General features: G+C 43.4%; 1 protein-coding gene across 1 annotated transcript in view; it reads left to right on the top strand.

Annotated features, from left to right (window-relative positions):
- The window catches only part of LOC146805680 (amine oxidase [flavin-containing]-like), a 291,428-nt gene that overhangs the window by 129,827 nt on the left and 138,770 nt on the right, over positions 1–22,831 (top strand). The window contains exon 4 of the mRNA XM_085622954.1: positions 12,125–12,229. Within this exon, the coding sequence (XP_085479080.1) occupies positions 12,125–12,229 (105 nt within the window). The remainder of the gene's footprint in view (positions 1–12,124; positions 12,230–22,831) is intronic.

Here is a 22,831-nt window from a genome sequence, read left to right as displayed (position 1 = left end):
TTCAGTGTATCTGTCACTCTCCCCTGTCGCATATTTCACTCATCAACGCCTTTTTTCTATCATTGCGTGAGCACTGAAACATCTACCAAGGATGAGGTGTAGACGATGTCAGCACCTTTCCAAGATTATTATAGTCACTATACCTTTAGTTTTCATTCTTGCAGTATTCCATTTGTGTTCCTTTCCATTTTTAGGTCTGGTGTTGGCCAAGACCTTTAGATTTTAATAAAATTGTATACATAATATACTTATTTATGTTAGTTTTACCCACACCTCTTCATCCTTCTGTTTATGTCAATCACATTTTTCTTCCAAACACTACAGCATGCAGCAGTTGGTCAGCTTACTTTGGCCATTGGCTAACTTCCTGTAAGTGACAGCATTCTGCCCTTTCACAAGAAGCACATTCACACATAAAATAGGTCCATGCACTCAAGAGGCTACTATCGCAAAGTGCTTCTCTAAAACTAAAAAAAACATTTTTTTGTTTAGGCATGTTTTGAATATATTGGCGGGGCCCAGCAGCAATACAATTTTACAACAGTTATGTCAAAACAAAACAAGCATCGACAAACCTAAAAGGCTTCTAGCCAATACATAACCAATTGGTTTTCTCATTGCTTGTTAGGAGTCTGATGGTACTCCTGTTTTTTCACTTTGATGGTGGTGCAGTCGTTAAATCCAAAGGTCATCCCTTGTATGGCGCATGTCCTTTGTTGACCCTGCACATGTCTCTTGCCAGCTCTTTAAGGGCATGGTATGATGTTGCTGTTGTAAGAAGGTGCATCAAATTAGGAAATGTGTGTGTTTCTCAAGAATGTGTGAACGTCCACGCGATCACCTTCATTTGCAATGGCAATGCCAGGAAAGGTGAGCTGTACTGGTGAAAATGAGTATCTATGTCTTTGGGCCATACTTTTGACTATTCAGTGGGATGTGCTACCCTGTGAACATCCCTAAGATGACATTTCATTATCAAAATACTGCTGTTGATTGGGTTTCAGAAACTACTGCAAGTTAGATGTTGAGTTGATCGACAGAGGAGGGCCCTTTCTGTACCGTCTCAATACTCATGAACTGAGTAATTGATTAGATACATATCGTCACCAGCTACTGGTATAGGATATTATTTATTGAAAAGGCTAATATATGCAGGGGCTGCTCCTCCATAAGGGCGGAGGAGCTTCGCCCCACTGCTTTCTCACAGTGTGAGAAGCAGAAACATAAAATGGTATATATATTGTTTTTTTATGTTTCTGCTTTTAGCTCTGGGAGAAAGCAGAATGGTATGCCTGGCTGGGGGCGGGCGGCTGGGCGGGTTGGGGAGTAGTGGCTTGGCCACTGTTTTGGGCCCTGACTGTTTGGTCGGCCCTCTGGGGCCGACCAAACCAGTCATGTGCACTCTACATTTTCTATGTGTAGACTGCATGCAGCCTACATAGAGAAAATGGCCTCCCTACAGGCGCCCGGCTGGGTGCCGTCAGCCCCAATCCCAACATTGCCATTGCAGTGTTGTGATTGGCTGAGGGGAGGGAGGATGCCTGCATTCTGTTCTCCTGAAGCAGCAGGAAAACGTGGGACCCGGCCAGCAGCGGAGGCGGCGCGGGGCCCAGTGAGGTCAGTTTTTTTAAAATATTAAAATGCATTAATGCAAACTATTTCATTCAACTGTAAGTCTGTCCATCTATATACATAAAAAGTTCTCAGAATGCAGTTGATTTGGTTAACCTGGCACCATTTAAATGCCTCAAAACACCTTGCTATTTTTCAGCAGAAATCCTATCTTGGGCATCACAAGTAAGGGGAGAAGTCACCCTCAGCCCAAGGCCATCACAGTGTTGGGGTGACCTTTTGGGCACTCTGGCACTGTCAAATGGGACAGCTGGAAATTGGTAGTATGCAGGCCAGTTTGTTTGGTCCCATGGGCTGTGATGGATTCACAGAAACAATCCCACTCACTTACCCTTTCAGGCAAACTAATCTTGCAGTGACAGTGCCACATCCGAGCCTCCTCCTCTCTTCTTGAAATCTGCAAGAAGCTGAGGACCTGCATTTTCAACTAACCAACTTACCCTAGGCAGGGCTAGGCACACACACCTGCTCTTGACCAGCATACTCTTGTGGGTGATAGTGCGCTTTACAAATACACATTGCATAACATAAAAGAGTAGCCAACAAGCCAGTCCAACACTGGGGTTCACCTGCAGAGCTTTTGTTTATTCTAGTTTGTCTTACTCTGAAAAGACTAAGGACAACTTCAGCAGACCTCATGTCTGAAGCCTCATTAGAGCTGGGTGACAGCAAACTCTACCAGTTTGAATACTCAGTATTTTTCAGTACTTTAGAGAACTGAATAAGGGGACCAGGACCTTCAAAAAGTTGAGCAAGAAACAACTTTTTTTGCTCTTCTATGTCCCTCAAAGATTTATGTCTGAGTATGACTATACAACACTTTCCTTGGCGCATATATATGACTGTATTTCACCTTGTTTAGCTCTTCAGAGGAGGCTTCACTGCTGGTACTGACTAAACGTGGATCCTTTTCAGTGTCCCTCTGAGTTAATCACTTTCACTGATAATGTATGCCCACTGTCTGAGCTGGTCAGATCTTTTGATTGTAAGACACTATCATATGCTGACAACAAGTGGATGACAAGACGCTGCTTTTAAACGGAGGGCTGCATTTAGACAATTCAGCATTGGATGAGCTACAGATTTTTAAACCTTAGTACTGATAAGACTTAATAGCTTCTTCTGGGCAATAACGATGACTGAGGGGAATGTTCCGTCTGGACCAGTGCAGTGTCCATGAAGAAGTGGCCTTCACTGAAGCCTACCTAAAACGTTATACTTTGACAGTGTGATTAATCAGGAAAGATCTTACAAGGCGCAAATCAATGCCTTGGTCTCATCAGAATTCACATCCTGTGAATGGTAAGAAGACATTTCCCTTACTTCCCGAAAGAAAAAACATTACATTAGTGTAATGGCTGTTGTTCCATTCAGATAGGATTATTACAGTAAATTTTGCTTTGACCTGCCTGCATACTATTACTCTGTTCTGCAGCATATTCAGAACTTTGCGGTATGAACTGCAAGCAATCTTTGTAAATTCAATCAACTTTCAGTGGCTCAACATGATCCTCACTGGCTTGTCTTGGGGGAGAGAGTACAGTTCACATTTATCTTCCTGACTCATAAGTTCTGTTACGGGCATAAAGAAATCAGGACCTTCAGCATTTAGGCAGGGTTATATTCCTGCCCCACCCCTTCGGTTGGTGAATCAGATTTTGTTATTCGTGCAATGGATAAAGAGAGCTCATCTTGGGGGTCACTCTTGTGGGAGCTGATCCCAGTAGCAGGGAGAGATAGGCTGTTGACCCCAAAGGGAGAAAAGGCTGAGTCCTATCCCCATATGAAGCAGAACATGATCAGGACATTTGGTCTCACCCCTGAGTAGGACAGGATGAAGTTAAGGGATACCCAGATAGTCAGAAAGTCATTACCCAATCCGGGGTTGACTGCAGTGAGTAAATTGTGGGAGGAGTTAGCACTGCATTGCCCATCAACTCAGGAGTCAAAGTGCTGTCTTACAGAGTGCTTATTTTTGTATTTTTTTCCATCAATAAGTATGGTAAGACTTTGCGTAAACCTGAAGACATTTATTTTTTATCTGTGGATTTGTACAAAAAATCATAAGTGGTTGGCTAACCCAAGTCGATTAAATGTCTACTGTTTTGCAGCCACAGTCTGGATGGAATTATTATGCAGACTAGAATCCATGCATGCTTTTCTTAATCCTACAGAAGTGTGGGATGAGTAATTTTGCTTGATTTTTGCCATTGTTTGTTTGAATGGGAGCATCTCTAAGCTTGGATACATTTCTGAGGACACAGAATATGGGGTGCTTCTTATTCCACATATCAATGAGTGAATCTGGTACTTTCAGTATTGTCTGTTGCACTGTAAAAAATCCTCAGTCTGAAGCAAAAACTGATGGACCCAAAAACGTCTCCAGTGATCTTTTGGTGCCAGAAATGGTGTCCAGATTTTAATCACCACAGATAAAATGTATTTTGCCGTTTTTGTGCCACTCACCCTCAATAGAAGCCACGCTCGCACCCTGTGCAGAAATCTGGCACGTCCTTGCTGACTCTTGAATGCGGTAACTCATGGTGGCTGCCCAGACCCGCTTCAAGGTTGTGCAAACCCAGTGTTGCAGGTGTTGTTCTTTTTACCGACGTGTAATCAAGATCAGTCTTGGTTGACCTCTATAGTTTTTGCCAAGCCAGCTTCGCATGTCCTCCAGCTAGCATATGGAAAAGAATGCTGTTTGCATGGCGAGTGGCAGGCAGCTTGATGTTTTCTCCCCAAAATAATTAGGTACAGAAAGTCAATATTATCTAAATACTGGACGCATACAGCAATGCATTGTATTCATACATTGTACATGATCACTTTGCATCACCATTGCTCACATGAATTTGTGTGTCAGCAGAAGGAGTTATCCTTGGGTTAATAAATTGCAGGAATGACTTGACAAATTGCAGATGGTTTTGGAAAGCAGCCACTGTACTCTCTGTAATATATCCCCGCCCTGTTATACAGTCTATAATCTTTATTACACAATCTCATTGTGCAAGATAAATCATGCTGCACGTTTTATATCCAGTAGTTCTCGGTTGTTATTTTTTACATAAAGCCGTGGAATGTAGAAAATATAATAACGTTAAAGTAAGGGAATTGTTAACTCCTCATTGCAACATTCATTAATTTTCTAAGCTATTCCTAAATTCCATTGCCGTGCACAATATCACCTATTGGGGCAGGCAGCAGCTGCAAATTGAGGATATCAGTGGCCCAGATCCTTCTTTATGGAAGGCTGTTGTGAAGTATGGTTGAAGCAGCAACACATTTCTGGGAGGTAAAAGATGTTTTCGAGTGACTGAAATAGGGCTGTAACAAAGAATGGACGGGAACGAGCCGGAGCTGTTCGCTCCTGTCCCCTCACTTTGCAGAGACCCCTGCAGCTTCTGCAAAATGTATTTATGTGTCACTAACGCAAGCTTAGTCTTATATACCTGATAAGGCGAGCATCCTCAACCATCCATAGGTGTCGTTATAGGACCAGAAAAGGGCCCTGCATGTCTTTTGTTCCCTGAGTACCACAAAGGCTTCTGAGTGGTGACTGAGTGGTGATTGCCAGCTTGCTGGTGCACCATTTCTCCACTGAAGGTCAGTGAATGAAGATTACAGAGCTCAGTCATTTACCAAAGCAATAGTCTATTCAGATGTCTATTGAAATCATGTTGAGGCTGAGCACAAGCTGAGGGAGCTCGCATTGGAGGATCTGAATTGGATGAAGAGGGGAATGTTATAAGGATGTTCTTGTCTTCCATGGCCTCACGTTTCAGCCATGCCCTTACCTCAACATTTTGAATCTGCAGTGGCCAATAATCAGAAGCACTCATTCAGCCAATCCAGTGTGCCGCAATCATGATTACGTCATTAAACAAATGGGGGCTTGGAGTCGGTCCAGGCCATCAAAAGAGATCAAAGGGCTTCATCATGATGTGTCATTCAGTTTAAATAATCCACCAAGGTTCTTAAAACCTTGCATTATCCAAGTAAAATACTTCCAGAGGACAGCGCCTCATTTAAAAATATAAATGACCTGTTGAAGGCAAGTGATTCATGAAACTGAAGATATCTTGTATAATGCGGGCCATAAGGTGTTTTTTTTATGACAGGTTGTAATCTGAATCCTGATCCTTGTCATGAAACAAGCAGCCTTAAATCTTCTCTGCCCAGAGAATCTGTGAAACATCTTTACCATGCTAATCTTTGCCTTCCTTGAATATTCCTCCTTAAACAAGCGATCCATGTTTTTAAACAATAATTGTAGAAAACATATTTGATCTAAAAATGTATATAGCATGGGGCAGCTTGAATTTCCTTTATTTCTGAGAAATCAAGATAGAGAAGTCTTGCTATCTGATTAAATTATCAGTTATAAACAAATTTTATTTTAATTATTTTATGTACTCCAGAGAGTAAAATGGAAACTACAGTCATAATACAGTGTTTCATACATAGATATTTTTTTGAAAGGAGTTTGCATAATTTTGATTTTCTTAGGCTATTAAAGATCACAATTACTACTTGAAATATTGCCAACAAGTAAGGGACATTTCTGAAAAAGGGAACTTGGGGTGGGCATCTTTCCTACGTAGCTCATTCATAATATCTAGACTTGAAATAAAAATAAATTATCACTTAGTGGCTGATAACATATGCCCATTGATGTATGGATTTAGGAAAATGAAAGGCTAAGTTAGACAAATTACGCTTTTCACTTCTAACCAAAACTGTGCGTATCCTTCATAAATACATGGCCATCAATGGGAGACGCTATTGTTAACATTTATTTTACATTGCGCTGTGTAGGTTTGATCTTCTTTTTATTTTTGTTTGCAATATCATGTTTTTTTCCCTGCAGCATTAACTTTCTTGGAGATGACATAGGGAATAAATAGATGTGTGAGTGCGAGTATGACAATATACAGAGAAAACTGAGATGAACTGATTAGGTGCCTGTTACAAGTCGAATATCACCTGGAGCAATTAGTCCGAGTGGAATTTTTCTTCCTTCAATTATAAGTGTCTCTGGGTCAAGAACCATCGGCTCTGTAAATTGCAGACATCAAATTCCAGAGACATCTAGACCTGTCTTTGATGTTGCAGAAGTTGTTGCCATAGGCAGCTGAGCACTGCAACAACATGGGGGAAAAATCAAGTCTCCCCATAGATAGGATGAAGCCTGTCATGACCTGACATCCTCTACAGAGCAAGCAGAAAATGTCTGTCGTTTTCTCCCAGGAATCAGGAAAAACCTCAAGGTAAAGAATCCGGTATCTCTGGGTGTTTATTTCTCATTCTGGGGATAAAACTTGTAATCAATGGATTTTGGTGCAGGAGTACCGGCCTAATTCAGAGAGAGATCATACTTTTCCGGTGTCCCCCACACTAAAATCCATTGAATAGTAATGGTTGCCATAGAGGATACTGTGGACTGAACTGTAAATTGGTTGAGGATAGAAAAAGGGATGGGCAGCAGCATTAGATACACATATGAGACACTCTTCACAACCACCTTTGATGGCCATCATATTAGAAAACAGAAAACGTGGAAAATGTGCTTTATATAGAACTATTTGTCAATCAATCAAGTAATCTGGGGAATTGTAAGCGTGCTACTTGCCTGTGTGGGTCTCAAGGCGCTGTTGGTCCGCAGGTCTGTCCAGCCGAAGAGACAGGTCTTGAGAGTCTTCCTGAAGGTGTTCAGGGAGGGGGCGCGTCTGATGTCTGCCGGTAGCTCATTCCAGGTCTAAGCTGCAATGTGAGAGAAGGATCTTCCACCTTCTCTGGCTCTGTGGATGCGCGGGGTTGTGGCCAGTGCGAGGTTGGAAGATCGAAGGTTTCTTTTGGGTATGTGGAAGTTGATTCTGTCATTGAGGTATTTGGGTCCGTTGTTGTGTAGGCATTTGTAGGCGAGGGTGAGGATTTTGAAGGTGACTCTTTCCTCCACGGGGAGCCAGTGGAGTCTTCGTAGGTGTTGGCTGATGTGTTCTTGCCGGGGGATGCCAAGGGCAGGTCTGGCGGTGGTGGGCTGAATGGTCTGGAGTCTGGAATTTCTTTAAAATTTGTGTAACCCTTTGAAATGTTCCCTTCAAGAAGCTGTCCGCAGTCGCTATGCTCACTCAGTGACACAATACTTTTCCCTAACCACACTATTGTTTTGAAATTATAGAGCTGTAATTGAGAATGCTTTATCAATGTGCCATGGCAGATTGGCACATTGCTGTGCTATTGTGTACCATGGAAGATTTAGTCACCAATAACGTGATAAATCACTAATTGCGTTCTTGACATAGCCCTTTTTAATTGGATAGGCCATTTTCTTGGGAACGTTGTTCCCGAAAGAAAGCAGTCATAAGAAATAAGGTTGAGTTTAGGACACTCGGGCGTATTTATTAAAGGTTTTGCGTCACCCACACACAACCACACCCACACAACCACAACCACACACACAACTACACCCACTATGCAAGGGGAGGCTTGTCGATGCAAAACCTAAAATGAGATTTACCAAGCTATGCACTGCAACTTTGTGTGACCCTGCGTGGCTTGGTTATTTTGGAGTAATGCAAGGTAGCCAAGTTGCTGCTTTGTGTTACTCTGCCCCAAGGAGACGTTACATGAGTGGAGCATGGGTGTTCCCATGCATCCACCCATCAATTTTGGCACATTCACAGATTTACCATGAGTGGTAAACCTGGGAATGCATTACAATTCTACACCTTCCCAGTGGAGGTTTAACAAGGAGAAATATGTTTATTTCATCTTGTTTTTTAGGTCTCGCTGAGTCTGCGTGCATGCGCTGCTCAGAGAGACTTTAGTAGGTGAGTTTTCAAAGTGCTACCCACATGGATTTGCTGGCTACAAGCTTGAGTGCACGATGACGTGCATGTGCACATCTGCTCCCCGCATTCCCCTCTTTCTTCTCGCCCAGCCCTTTGATGCTCTGCTCGCATCTCCCTCCTCCCTTTTCGTCCGTTTCATTGTGGCTCCTCTGCTCCTCGCATTCCCCCTCCCTTCTCGCCCAGCCCTTTGATGCTCTGCGTGCATCACCCTCCTCCCTTTTCGTCAGTTTCATTCTGGCTCCTTTTTGTCAGTTTCATTCTGGCTCCTCGCATTCCCCTCTGCTCCTCGCATTCCACCCCTCCCTTCTTGCCCAGCCCTTTGATGCTGTGCTCGCATCTCCCTCCTCCCTTTTCATCAGTTTCATTCTGGCTCCTTTTCATCAGTTTCATTCTGGCTCCTCTGCTCCTCGCATTCCCCTCTACTCCTCGCATTCCCCCTTCCCTTATCGGCCTGCCCTTTGTTGCTTATAACATTGTGTTTTATTTAGGGCATTAAACATAAAGGAGCACTGGCAACGCTGATAAAATCGATTTCATTTTGAGTAGTGACTAAAACCTTAACCACACACACACACAACCACACACACACAACCACACACACATAACCACAAGCACACACACAACCACACACACAACCACACACAATAACACACACACACAACTATACACAATAACACACACACAACTACACACACAACCACAACTACACACACAACCACAACAACCCACAACCACAAGCACACACACAACCACAACCACACACACAACCACAACCACTCAGAACCACACACACAACCACACACACACACAACCACACACACACAACCACAACCACCCACACACAACCACACCCACACAACCACAACCACACGCACAACTACACCCACACACAACCACACACAAGCACACACACACAACCACACACACACAAGCACACACACACAACCACACACACAACCTCACACACACAACCCCAACCACATACACACACAACCACCCACACACCCACACCCACATGCACACACACAACCACACCCACACAACCACACCCACAACCACAACCACACACACAACCACACACCCAACCACACACACCCAATCACACACACACAACCACACACACACACACACAACCACACAACCACACACACACCCACAACCACACACACACCCACATAACCACACACACAACCACACACACAACCACACACACACAACCACACACACACATACAACCACACACACACAACCACAAAATAACACACAACCACAACACACAACCACACACACAACCACAACCACCCACATAACACACAACCACACCCACACACAACCACACACACAACCACAAGCACACACACAAAACCACACACAAAACCACACACACACAACCACACACACACACACAACCACAACTACACACACAACCACAACCACAAACACACACACAAACACACACACAACCATACACACACAACCTCACACAACCACACACACACACAACCACAATCACACAAAATCACACACAACCACACACAACCACTACACACACAACCACAACTACACACAACCACAAACACACACACACACAACCACACCCACACACAACCACAATCACACACACAACCACACACACAACCACAAACACACACACAAAACCACAAACAAACACAACCACAACCACTCACACACACAACCACACACAACCACAACCACAACCACAGCCACACACACACACACATAACCACACACACACACACAACCACACCTACACACAACCACAAGCACACAACCACACACACACCAACACATACACAACCACACACACACAATAACACACAACTACAACCACAACTACACACACAGCCACAAGAACACACAACCACAACACACAACCACAACCCCACACACACAGAACCACACACAGAACCACACACACACAACCACACACAACCACAACCACACACATTCACAACCACACACACCCACAACCACACCCACAACCACACCCACACACAACCACACACAACCACAAGCAGACACACAACCACACACACACAACCACAACTACACACACAACCACAAACACACCCACACACAACCACACACAACCACAACCACACACACAACCACAAGCACACACAAACAACCACACACACAACCACAACTACACACACAACCACACAAACAACCACACACACACACACACACCAACACCCACACCCACACATACACCCCCCACACACACCCACACCCACACACATACACTCACACACACACAACCACAATCACACACACACAACCACACACACAACACACACTCAACCACACATGCACACAATCACACACACAAAACCACAACCACACCCACACACCCACAACCACACACACACACCCACAAGCACACACACACCCACAACCATACCCACAACCACATCCACAACCACAACCACAAGCACACACAACCACAGGCACACACAACCACACACACACAACCACACACACACAACCACACACAACCACACAAAACCACACACAACCACACACACAACCACACACACAACCACACACAACCACACACAACCACAACCACACACAACCACTCACAACCACAAAAACACACAACCACACACACACAACAGTTGCATAACTAAATACTTATTAGGTCCCAAAAGCGAGACCTATTGGCTATGCCAATGCTTGTTCCTCTTTCTACGTGTGCTACAATATGCGGCACAAGTAGAAAGAGGAAAAAGCATTTGAGGATTGTTTTTGTGCAGGAAGGTCTCCCTTCCTGCACAAAACATCCTTGTACCATGGAGCAAGGGTGCCTGCGTTGGCGTTAGGCAGCACATAGGGCGCCAGCGCCAGAAGAGCATAGGAATGCAACATACAATGTTAAATGTAGCACCTTTCTGCCCTCCGCCTGTCATGCAATGCAGTGCAGCAAGTAGCCTTGCTGTGCTGCCTTGCGTGACATTTTGGTAAATCTACCCCTCATTGTATAGAGAAAATACTAATTTGAGTATTCTCTTTACTGATAGTGATGGTAAATAGGCGCTAGAAGATTATATAATCTAATTTTCAAGTCCCAACTTATATGTCCCTCCAAGTGTTATTTTGGATTTTATTTTGTTGCTTTGGAGTACCTTATTAACAGCCAGGAACAAGGTCTGTTCCTGCTTTGACCCGATCTTAGTATTGAGTGGTGGTCCTCCCTGATGATTGCTGCTTGATGAGTTGAGCCTCAGACAGATCACTGGTAACATGTATTGTGAAGAATGGTATCCTCGAGGCATCAGGGCAATGCCAAGGTCAGAGTTGCCCTCACGCTGAGCTCTACTGCATTATTATAAATGTTGAGGAGTACATTACATCTACCCGCTCCTGCATAACACTTCATGGATTGCGTGAGAAAACCGAGATTCAGCAGTGCATGATTTCAAAGGAAAGTTAGGAGATGTATGAGTCTAAAGTGTTAAAAGGACAGAGGTCTGTGAAGCCCTTGGGAAGCAGAGCACAGATCAAATCTTTATCCCCAAAAAGGCACGTTCCGTGTGTTTCTTGAGTGATGTTTTACCAAGATGCGTTATGTTGTGTTTTCAAATGATGAATTTATCACATTGTCTTCTCTTTTCCAGGGCAAATCATACCCTTTCAAGGGGGCGTTCCCGCCCGTATGGAACCCTATTGCCTACTTAGATTACAACAACCTATGGAGGACAATGGATCACATGGGAATGGAGGTATGGTTTGTAAAAACATTTTTTTAAACATGTTTCAGTTACTAACTTATTCTACTCTTGTGCTAGTACTTTACTATAAGGGAATATAATTACAGTGTCGTTTTTCAGGTTATTCATTTATTTTATAATTACCTTAATGTCATGGGGAGAGATCCAGCTGGCATTGAAAGACACTTGCAGCTTATCACTTGACTCCAGCCTTTTTATTTGCATTTGATGAGTGCTTGGATCATATTTTTAGTCAGTGCTTCTATTCGTCCAGTAACATGACCAAGCTGTTTGCCCATGGGGTCTGCTTTGTTGGTTTGTAGTTCAGTGCCTGCTCACAGCCACATGGCGGACACAATGTAACATTGGGTTGTAACTGCATTGCGTAATTCCAGCAGCGCCTAGCCACAATGGAACTATAGAAGAGCTGTAAATATATTGCACGATTCCTGTAACATTTTTATTGTTTTAACAACTTGCTGTGCGCTACCTTTTAACAGCTGTATGCACAACTTCAAACTTCACCCGGCAGCATTGCATGCTTATTGCTTTTTCATGAGTTCTGCCGTGAGACCATGGTGGCAGCGAAGTGTCTCCTCATACCTGAGTCAGAGCTTAGATAGATAGCTTGATGAAAGACTTGATTTTACCATTAGATATTCCAATCTTTTTCCCAAAGTGCTTTTTTTTTTAAAGAAGAAATTATTTTTTGGGGCATCGGGTCCCCTTGGTCCTGCTGAAAAATGATCTTTACGCACTCAGAAAGCAAAGCCCTATTCATTAACGATGAGACAGCTAAGGCAGAAATACCTCTAGATGGCAACATGTGCAAGAGCTGATGTGCTTTTTGTCTTTCCAGAGAAGACACTTTAATACATAAAACTAGGCGCTCATGCTTCCTGGCATAGAGAAAGATAACCCAGTTGGGCCCTGATTGATGTTTTTGGTGCAGGCCCCACAAAAACCTCTGACTAGCTTGTGGGCATCTGGAAACAAATTGGCCTGTTTTCTGGGTATTCCATCACAATATGGGAAACGGCATAACTAACTAGTGGTGGGGGGGGCGGAAGCTAAGGGGTAGCTTGTCTTTCTGCTAGAAAAGGGTAAATACATGTTCCCTGGCTTGTAATAACACAATGCTCATGCATCACTGCATACTGAGTTTAATGAGAGACATTCTGGGTTATATTAGCACATTCTGGGCAAGATGTACAAACATTAGGAATGCTCAGGGCCTGATTTCGGGTCTGGCAGTCACTAGACTGACAGACTCATGGTGGCGGTGGTCCATCTGCCGCCTTTACGACTCGCAAAGTCGTTTCAGCGGAGGACCGCTGGCTGCACCAGGGAACAACAGTTCCCTGGTGGTGGCAGATGTGCACCACAATGTAGTATGCTCAGCGGGACTGGCACAGTCCAGCTGAGCATATTACGAGTTCCTGCACCGCCAGACATTTCATGGCAGGAGAACCGCCATGAAAACACTGGCGGTGCAGGAACAAAGGGGGCCCTACAGGGCCCGATGCCCCCCCACCCACCATAGGAATTAATTTAGGGGGGTCTGTCTGTTCTCCCACAAAGTTCCAGCACGACATGGATGTCACCGGACATGCCGTATGTGAACTTTTTTGCCGTTCCCATTGCGGTGCCTGTTTTACAGGCACAGCCATGGGAAAGGGCAAGGACTGTCCGCCGTACACAAGTTTAACTCGTAATACGGTGGGTGATCCTTGCGTGGGTTTGTGCACCATGCCGGCGGTGCCGGCGGTGAGCCAGCTCAACTGCACCAAACTCGAAATCAGGCCCTGAGTTCCTAATTGCATTTCTTTCTGGATCGCAATTAGGAAATCGGTATTCCTAATGTATGAAACTCATTGAGATTCCTTGTGGGTCGCAAATCAACTTACTTCATTTATATTAATGAGGTATGTCACAGTTTGCAACCCATTAGGAATCACAGGGCTGGTGGCCTGCTTAGGTCAGCAGACCACCAAGTCTGTGATTGCTTTTTAATAAAGCAATCTTTTTTTAATCTTTTAAATGCAGCCCGTTTTACTTGAAGGAAAACAGGATGCGTTTGAAAAGAAAAAATTAAATATTGAAGTTTCATTTCTTAGAGTGGGACCACTGCCTGCTCTTAAAATATATTTTTTCAATATTCTCAAAGGGGAAGGGGACCCTTGGGAACCCCTTCCCCTTTGCGAATGAGTTACCACCAGTTTTAAACTGGTAGTAAATTATTACTGTTTTGCAAAGAGAACTTGGACACAAAACAGTTATACATACCATACTGATTAAGTATTTAAAGGGACGCTCTAAACATGCCCCTTCCAAATACCGAATCGCAAATTCAAATTGTGATTCGGTAACAACTTACAGAATCACATTTTGTACATTCGGAAAAGCATTTTTTCGGTTGCAAATGGCCCAATTCATGACGGGAAAAATGCTTTATACATCTGGCCCTCTGTTAGTAACATCCTCAACATTCTTAGGATTTAAAATGTGTTAAATTGACAACAGAAATAACTTCCTGCACGCTGGTTCTGGTGGTGCAGTTAGTGTGTTACTGGCTCAGTGTGTCTAAAACACTGACCCATTTATAGGGCTTCCATGTTTTAGGGACCCACACCACCCTCACAGCTCTGTATTTGGATTAAAGTGAGTCTGAAGAAGAAAGCTTCTAAATTTACAGCGAAAGAGGAAGAAAAATGTATAGTATACACAGAGATAAGAAGAGGTGGAGTGTGAGATACAGTGTGCCATAAGGCTTTGCTCTTTGTAAGATCCTGATTGACTGCTTAGGTGAAATTAATACAATGTAAGTAAGATTACTAAATTGAACTATGAATGCAGAAAATCCACAATGTAGTATCGATTAGAGGATGGACACGGTGGAGCAAAAAGTGGTCAGGCCACTGAGGAACAGAGATTCTAGCCAGAACGTATCAGCTCCATGGCGACTGTATATGTGAATCAGAGCATCTGACGATTTTCTAGTGCTGTTATGTTCATCAGTCATTAAACAGAAGCAGTGCAACCCTACTTTCTAAGGGCTCTGATAGTTAGATATGCATAACCTAAGAGATAGCTTTTCTGTTTTAGGCCAGTGATAGACCTCTGGGATCTAAACCCTACGGTCTAAGTTGAGCACCAACTGAGGCAACAGCTTTGCAATCAAAGGCCAGAAAGTGCCATCTCTTTGTAGCCTGAGAGCTAGCTCTTTTGTCTATAGGTTTTATGCCACATGAGGCATAGCTCTGCTATCTAAAACCAACACCTGCATTTCTATGTCATATGAGTTTGTATGATTTCTAAAACCTGAGATATATCTTGGATGTCCAATATCTAACGCCTAGGAGTGATTTGCCACATGAAAGAAGTATCTGCTGTATGAAGCTAGTATCTGTGAAACGTGTCACCAGAAGGATAACCCTGCTGTGAGATATTATAGCCTCTGATTACTTCTTATCCTTGTGGAGTGCTCTGCTGTCTCATACCAAATTCCTTAGATCTGTGTAACCTGTGGGATAATTGTGCTGTGTGTGGCATGGACCTTTGTCATCATATCTGGAGGAAAAAGCAGTCCCACCCAAAAAAACTGAAATGTTGAATTTTCAGAAATGCTGCTTCACTGATATCTGCCTAACCTTTAAATTCCCCCCCCCCACCCCCCCCCAAGTCTGTGTGCCCTGAAATGTCTGGATTTATGCTATGCTGCAATTGATCAATGCTAGACCTGGACCTGGGAGCCAACCCTGTTTACCCTTTTTGTCCCTATCCAAATACTGATGTTTGCCTGGGGTAGGGAGGTATGCCACCAGCCTATTTGAAGAAGCTGCAGTTTTCTGCCAAAGCTCTACCTGGCCCTCTGCCTACCGCTGCCATAACCAGAATATTCTGTATATGCCGATCATGCATTTTTCATAACCCCTCTCCCAGTTTTCAGGATCACCCAAAAATTCAATGTTTGCACAAGACCTAATTAATTAGGTCTAGCCATGAGAATTCAGTCTCTTGACCAAAAGAGTAGTCTATGTGTTTCCAGCATTCAAGGAGGAGGAGTCACACACCAATGTAGCTGAGACAAGCTTGTGATCCAATGATTGAATGTTGCTAGTTGTTATCCTACTTCCACAATAGGCACAAATCTGAGCTACATCTGAAGAAACCACTCTGTAGACAACAGTACAAGGAGGAAGACCTGCCTCCCTGGTGGAAAAAGTGATAATGAATTTTCTCAGGATGAGTTACCACATACCAAACAAGTACAGAGCTCTGCTGACTGTGGAAACCCGTGAGGCATTCTTAGAAGATTAGTCATTAGTTGTGTTACCTGCATAAGTAATGGGTCTACATTTTCCTCCACTAACAGCCAAACACCCCATTGTAGCGCTTGGCTCTCATAGGGTAGCGAAGGAGAGCCGTCCAAGGCCTACTCTAGGACGGTGGTGTGGGCTATTAATCATCATTCACAGATACACAATATAAACACTCAATAAATGATTGTCCAGTCTGTGGGTTTTTTTTGGGAAAAGGAGAAAGTACATTTAGTACACACTCAATGCTATGTAGCAATTTACAAATATACACCAGCTGATGAAAATACTTCTTGATGACATTGCGTAATGATTCTCACCCCTCCCAAACGGGGAGAGAGAGCAGTACCACAACTCACATGCCTAAACATTACCTTGTCCCTATATGCAGCTCCCTCTACACTTTTGCATCCTTTTGTTGGTGACCCTGTCGTCCTGGGGCCACTACAATGCAACAAACAAGCAAGCCAAACAGGCCAGAACAGGCATGTCCCAAAGGGCATTACGGGACTCTCCTCACGAGGGCCGTGCATTTTTAAAATTATTGTCTCTCCCGCTGTGCCGGGGAGAGCCGTGTCTTCTTTTCTTTGTTTTTCATAGATTTTGGGGTTGTGGCCTCGCCCCACACTTTCATTGCTTGGGGTGCCTGGTGGCAACAGGGCACCATGCGTGCAGCCTTCCGCAATGGGGGGCTGCTTGGAGAGCCCACACCCGCTAGCTCGCCAAGCGACCAGCACTCTGGCATGCTGCTGTAGGAGCCAGCAGCTACATTCTGGCCTGCCAGCTCCTGTGGGCACAAGCATGTTTGATGGCTGGCCTTCCTGTTCCCCCCAGACACGACCGTGGGTAACGGGAAGGGCCGGCCACATGAGGGGAGTGCGGTGATACTCCCCCTTCCTCCTTTAGGCAACCGAGATCCAGGGATGGGATACTGGGCTCCCTGCCGCCTTCACTGGGAGTGTGATTGCACTCCATCACAGCTTCTTGGGGCTCAGGGATGGGGTCAATTAGGTGTAGTGTCATTAGTCCAGATGACAGTCAGGGATTTATTCCTTCCAATTGTCCAATGTGTCAGCCTCCTGTCCCGGTATCCAGCAGAAAAGCACAACCAAGAGAAAGCTTTTCCGCCCTGTGCAGGACCTTTTAAGTAGGTGCGGGCCATTCCAACTGGGGTGCACCTTTGGCTTAACCTGATGTTCTACATCACCTCTCCGCTCTTGTCCTGTCCTCCAGACACAGCATTCTGGGATTCTACAAGATGGCGTCACCCAGGAACCACTTGCCACATGTGTTCTGGAGGTCTCAGCTCTACCCCTCACTGACATCACTGCCAGGGCCTGCACAAACAAAACTTATAAGGAGCCCCTTCTCCTGGTTTGGTTCCAAACAACCCTGATTCCAGAACCTTTGGTGTTATGGTTCTAAACCAGTCAATTTCACAACTAGTAGCTGTTGAAACCATGACCACAGGACCTGCATTATTCCTTGCTTTGTCCCTCCTATTGGTGGGAGCCACCATCCCCATTGGTACTGTACAACCCGAATTTCTGCTACCAGTGGAATTTGAAGTACAGGCCTTCTCCAAACTTCTGTAACATTAGATGAGTATCTCTGTGTGTTGGCACCTAGACCTGCTACTGTCCCCTGATATTAGCTTAGTGGTGACTGTCCCCTGATACTAGCTTAGTGGTGATTAGACTAGTAGGATTTCAGTGGACTGTTCCCTGACATTGGGTACCAGACACCATGAAGCTGCCTCCAGATAAAAATGGATGTTGCTTTTAAGGATCATAATGGAACTTCAGTTTTTTTTAGAATGCTCTAAGGGTCCAGAAAGATTTCAGGGTAGGTGTATGGAAATGCGATTAATATTGATTTATCAGGTCCTGAAACTAAATCTGCAAGTCAAAGACTCAACCGTTACATCCACCTTGAAATGTAGTATTAAGAACCATTTTGCTCTGAAGTGTATCCTTAGCAGAAGGGGGTGTAGTGCCAATGTTTGGTTATGTGATCCTTAGCAAGAACTAGTTGTTTGTCTTTGTTTCACTATCGACTTGCAGGTTCAGCTTTGCCAATATCATTCATTAAATAACACTGGCCGAAAGTGTTCATGTTAAGTTTTTTTTATAGCGCTTGGTACTTAAACTCTATAATAGTCTTTGCGATCATAACTGTGGGCGCATAGGTGTTATATCCCTCACGTTTTCTTTGTAAGATTCTACTTTTCATTTATAAAGTAAAGTACTGACTGGCATACTAACTCTATCGACTGGTATTACGTTGTTGACTATATTTTGAGTGTCTAAACTTACATAACCTCTGTGAGTAAGAACTTGACTGTTCACCTCTGATACATTCTTAGAATCAAGTGCTAAAACGGAGTACTTGGTCATTTAGTTTGGGTTTAACACTACTGTGACCCCAGGACACCCGTTGTAAACGGCCTCACATTCTCGGTCATAGTACAGTAACCCCTGGCTGCCCAAGGGACTAAGTAAAAGGTTCTTACAGTTGGGCTCTGAAGTATTAGCTGAGTCCTAGTGGCAGATACACTGTTCAACTTAAGAGCATTTATATAGTTGTGTTTCAATCAATCAATCAGGGAGTTTGAAACACCTAATCTTTCAAATAGAATTCATAGGTCCCTGTATTTCTTGAAGTATGAGAGATGTAATATTTGTCTAGCTAGAGTGAATCAAAAAGATAAATGCACTGAAACAGAAATCAGTTTCCACATGCTAATGGTCAGATTCACCATTTGGCTCCCCATGCACTTCAGAGATATTTTACACATAGACAGGAGATAAAGGGAGAGCTGACATTCAGCTGTTTTACTAGGTATTTATTGGAGCTGCTCTGGGTGGTGGTGTTCTATACATAAGAGAGGTATTCCATAAGGAAGGTAGTTATCTTTGGGGGGAGGCTCAGGGAGGGTCTTGCCTTAAGTTGTGTGAGGGACAGCTGCCTTGACAACCGACTAGCCTCGTGGTCAGCAGGGGAGCAGGTATTCTGATCCAATGTCTTTCGAGGCTAAACCAGGCTGAAACATAGAAGACAACACATAAGACACCCTTGAAGTCACTTCCATTTTCCTGGATTAATGGCCTGCATGCCACTGGGGGAGCAGAAATAAAACTGAAGGGAAGGGAAGCCAAAAGGGAAGCAAAAACACAAGGATGGAGCCTTCTGAAGATGGCATGCAGGAAGCTATGGACAAGGTGTGGATGTTGGGTAGAGGGAGATGGCAAGGTCATGTGATGAGGAAGTGCAAAGGCACCAAAACCAGCAGAAACTGCACTTCCCTCACTTGTGGGAGAAATTTGTTAATCTAATACAAGTCACACAAAATAACTGTACTCATCAATACTTGTTTAACAATTTTGTCAAAAAGAAGAACACATTCCAAGACCGAGGTCCCTTCAGAGCTGGATGAGTTTCGAGAGCTAGAAACTAAAGAGAGGGCCAAAATAACAGGAGTCCTAGTCAAGACATGCCCCCCAAGCCTCTTGAAAATATACTCATTTAACAACCTATTTATCAGTCAAACATCATACATTGATTACAAAACAGATATATCATAACTCTTAATTTACTTATCAACAATGTATATAAAATCAGGCTTACAGTGGGGAGATTAAAACGAATTATGCTTTCAGTTGTTAATATATCTCGTGGCATTAACGTTTCCAAACGCTTACCATGCAGTTTTCATGCTTTCATCTAGTCTCTCGTACTACCTTTCACACTACTGCACTCAGACATGGGTGAATGGCTGCAGGAAATGCAATCAAGATTTCACAGTTTCTTAATCTGGAATTCCAGCTAAATTCTCTTTCTCTGGACCTCCGTCTTACTGATAATTGCCTCCAATTCAGAAATAAATTGAAAAGATGGTTGTTCTAAGGATAATATCCCTCAGCAGTTTTAAGATGTCTTCTGTGGAGTTTGTTCCTGCTAAGGTGAGTGGGAGTGTTACAGCGCCATGAGTGATGGGCTTTATAAATACCCTAAATAAATAATTAATAAATGTGCTACTAGCAGACACCACTTAAAGTAATAAATTGTATTTGTTTTTCTTGTATACCCACTTTGAAATTCATACTGGTCGATACTGATAGATCACGGAATAAATTCAGACTGTAACCAGTTGGAACACTGTGAAGGTTTTCCTACAGCTTTCCTATGCTGTTCACGGGGGGAGACTTGGGCACTAAGGGGTTGGTGTGGAGAGAGGAAGAGATCTTTCTTGTTAGTAAGCCTTTCATCATGTTGGATTTCATATCCAAAGATCTCTGAGATATTTCCTCTGGCATAAGATACTAACCTTTACAAGGAACTACACCATACTGTTGAGAAAGTGGTAGAGAGTACACCTCAGGGACATTTGGTTATAGTTTGGTGGCACCTTCCAATTAAAAACTATCTTGCTCTCTTTAAGAACCCATTTGGAATCCATCTTTCCTCAGAATAAAATCAGAAGAAAAGAAGAGTGTGGCTTCCCTAATGTTGAGCTGTGACTGAATGATTCCATCTAAGAACTGTGAAAGGTAGTTCCATGAACAGTAATACAGGATCATTTAGCACTTTGTTTGCACTGTACAGTTAGTTTCTTCGCCTCGCGAGGCACTTTTACCCAGGAATTGCTTCAAAGACATACAAGAAATATTTCCCTTAAAAGTTCCATCACACTGGGCAAACAAATCATATTTCCTAGTTGCAGAAGACGAAGAAGACCCCAGAGCACCCTTCCTTCCAGGCCACAACCTCATCAGACTAAAGAATCACCTATTCTACTCAGTGTTTTTTCAATAAAGAAAAATAATCTCTGACTGTGGCATAGAATCAAAGGTATCCAAATACGATCTCCCAGGTTTTTTGGCTGACTAACCTGAACATAGCTTCAGAAACTCCATAACAAAAACACTGACGGAAGGAAGATCCATCCTGGATCAAAAGGCCCTTTCATCAAGCTTCAGCCATGAGAACCCCTTTGATCCCACCCACAGAGGGCTCGTGCAGAGCAGATCAGAGGTTGTGCTTCCCTTCTCACATAGAGTCTCTAGGATTTTGCCTCTGTATGGATTTCTGATCTAAAAGGTTTCTAAAGTTAATGTAAAAATTGTCAACTGGTTAAAAAGGCCAACTCCTGTCTGGGCATTTGCGCATGCCGGTCAAGCTAATTAAGAGCATGGATTTTTGTGGGATCTTTGTGAAGACAAGTATTGCCTCATTCTGTGTACCATGGCATTTGTAAAACCGGGTGCACACATGTTTTGTGCCAGTTTTACAATCAATGGTTTTCCTCAACTTGCAGACAGTAGACAGTCCCCAGGTTTATGCACTTTTAATTTTCTGGGGCTCGAGCCTGGAGTAAATTGTGCGCCATAAGGAGTGCTAATGAATGGAAATGCCCCACACAAAAATGGTTGCACTTTGTTTTAATACAATATTGTGAATTGCACACTATAGATATTGGAATTGGGAAAAAAGTCAGATTACCATGCGAAAATTGTACTTCACCAGGCTGCTTTTTGCATCTGATTGCAATATGGCACTATGAATGACGCCATTAGCTATTTCGTCTAATTGTTTTTTACTTTCTATGGAGTAATATTGAGTGCCTTTACATTTCAGCTTCATTTTCTATTATTTCACCGTTATATATTGTTTCTATTCCATATATTTTCGTTTTTTGGTTGCTACTTTTTCTAATTAAACATTTATCACTATACCATAATTAGTTTGGGCCTTTTTTGGGGATTTAGTGCATTGTAGTTTGGTGGATATGCTTTTACACATTTCTCACTAACACTCTTTGTTAAATTAGTTTGCTCTTGTGGGTCCCATTTAAGCAGTATGGGAGCTCAGTCAAAGTTCTCCTCAACAGAGTGACCACTTATCTTCTAAGCCTACCAGCCGGATTTCCCACAGTATTTTTGAGCCTGATTCACAAAGCTTATTTTCCATGCATAAGTGTATTTTACACATGTACATCTAGGAGATTGTACCCCCAGCTCAGATGAGGAAATGTTTTGACTTGAGTTCTATGAAAGTATTTGAAACAGCTGTTTTGATGCCAGCATTTAATTAAAATCAGAAGTCCCTTTATTCACACTTTGCAAAAGAACATTTAATATTTTTTACTCAAACCTTGATTTGGCTTGCCAAATGTCTAGGCGGTCCTAGTGCAGTAAATCTGTGTGCCTGTCACTGACGTACCATGCACACTTTTGCTGTGCATGATATGTCAAGTGAGTGTGTAAACGGGCACAAGAGGGAGTTTTCCGCTACC

Source organism: Triturus cristatus, chromosome 8, assembly GCF_964204655.1.
Source record: "Triturus cristatus chromosome 8, aTriCri1.1, whole genome shotgun sequence".
NCBI lineage: Eukaryota > Metazoa > Chordata > Amphibia > Caudata > Salamandridae > Triturus > Triturus cristatus.
Note: the sequence above shows the minus strand (reverse complement) of the source record. Positions and strands in the feature narration are given on the sequence as shown.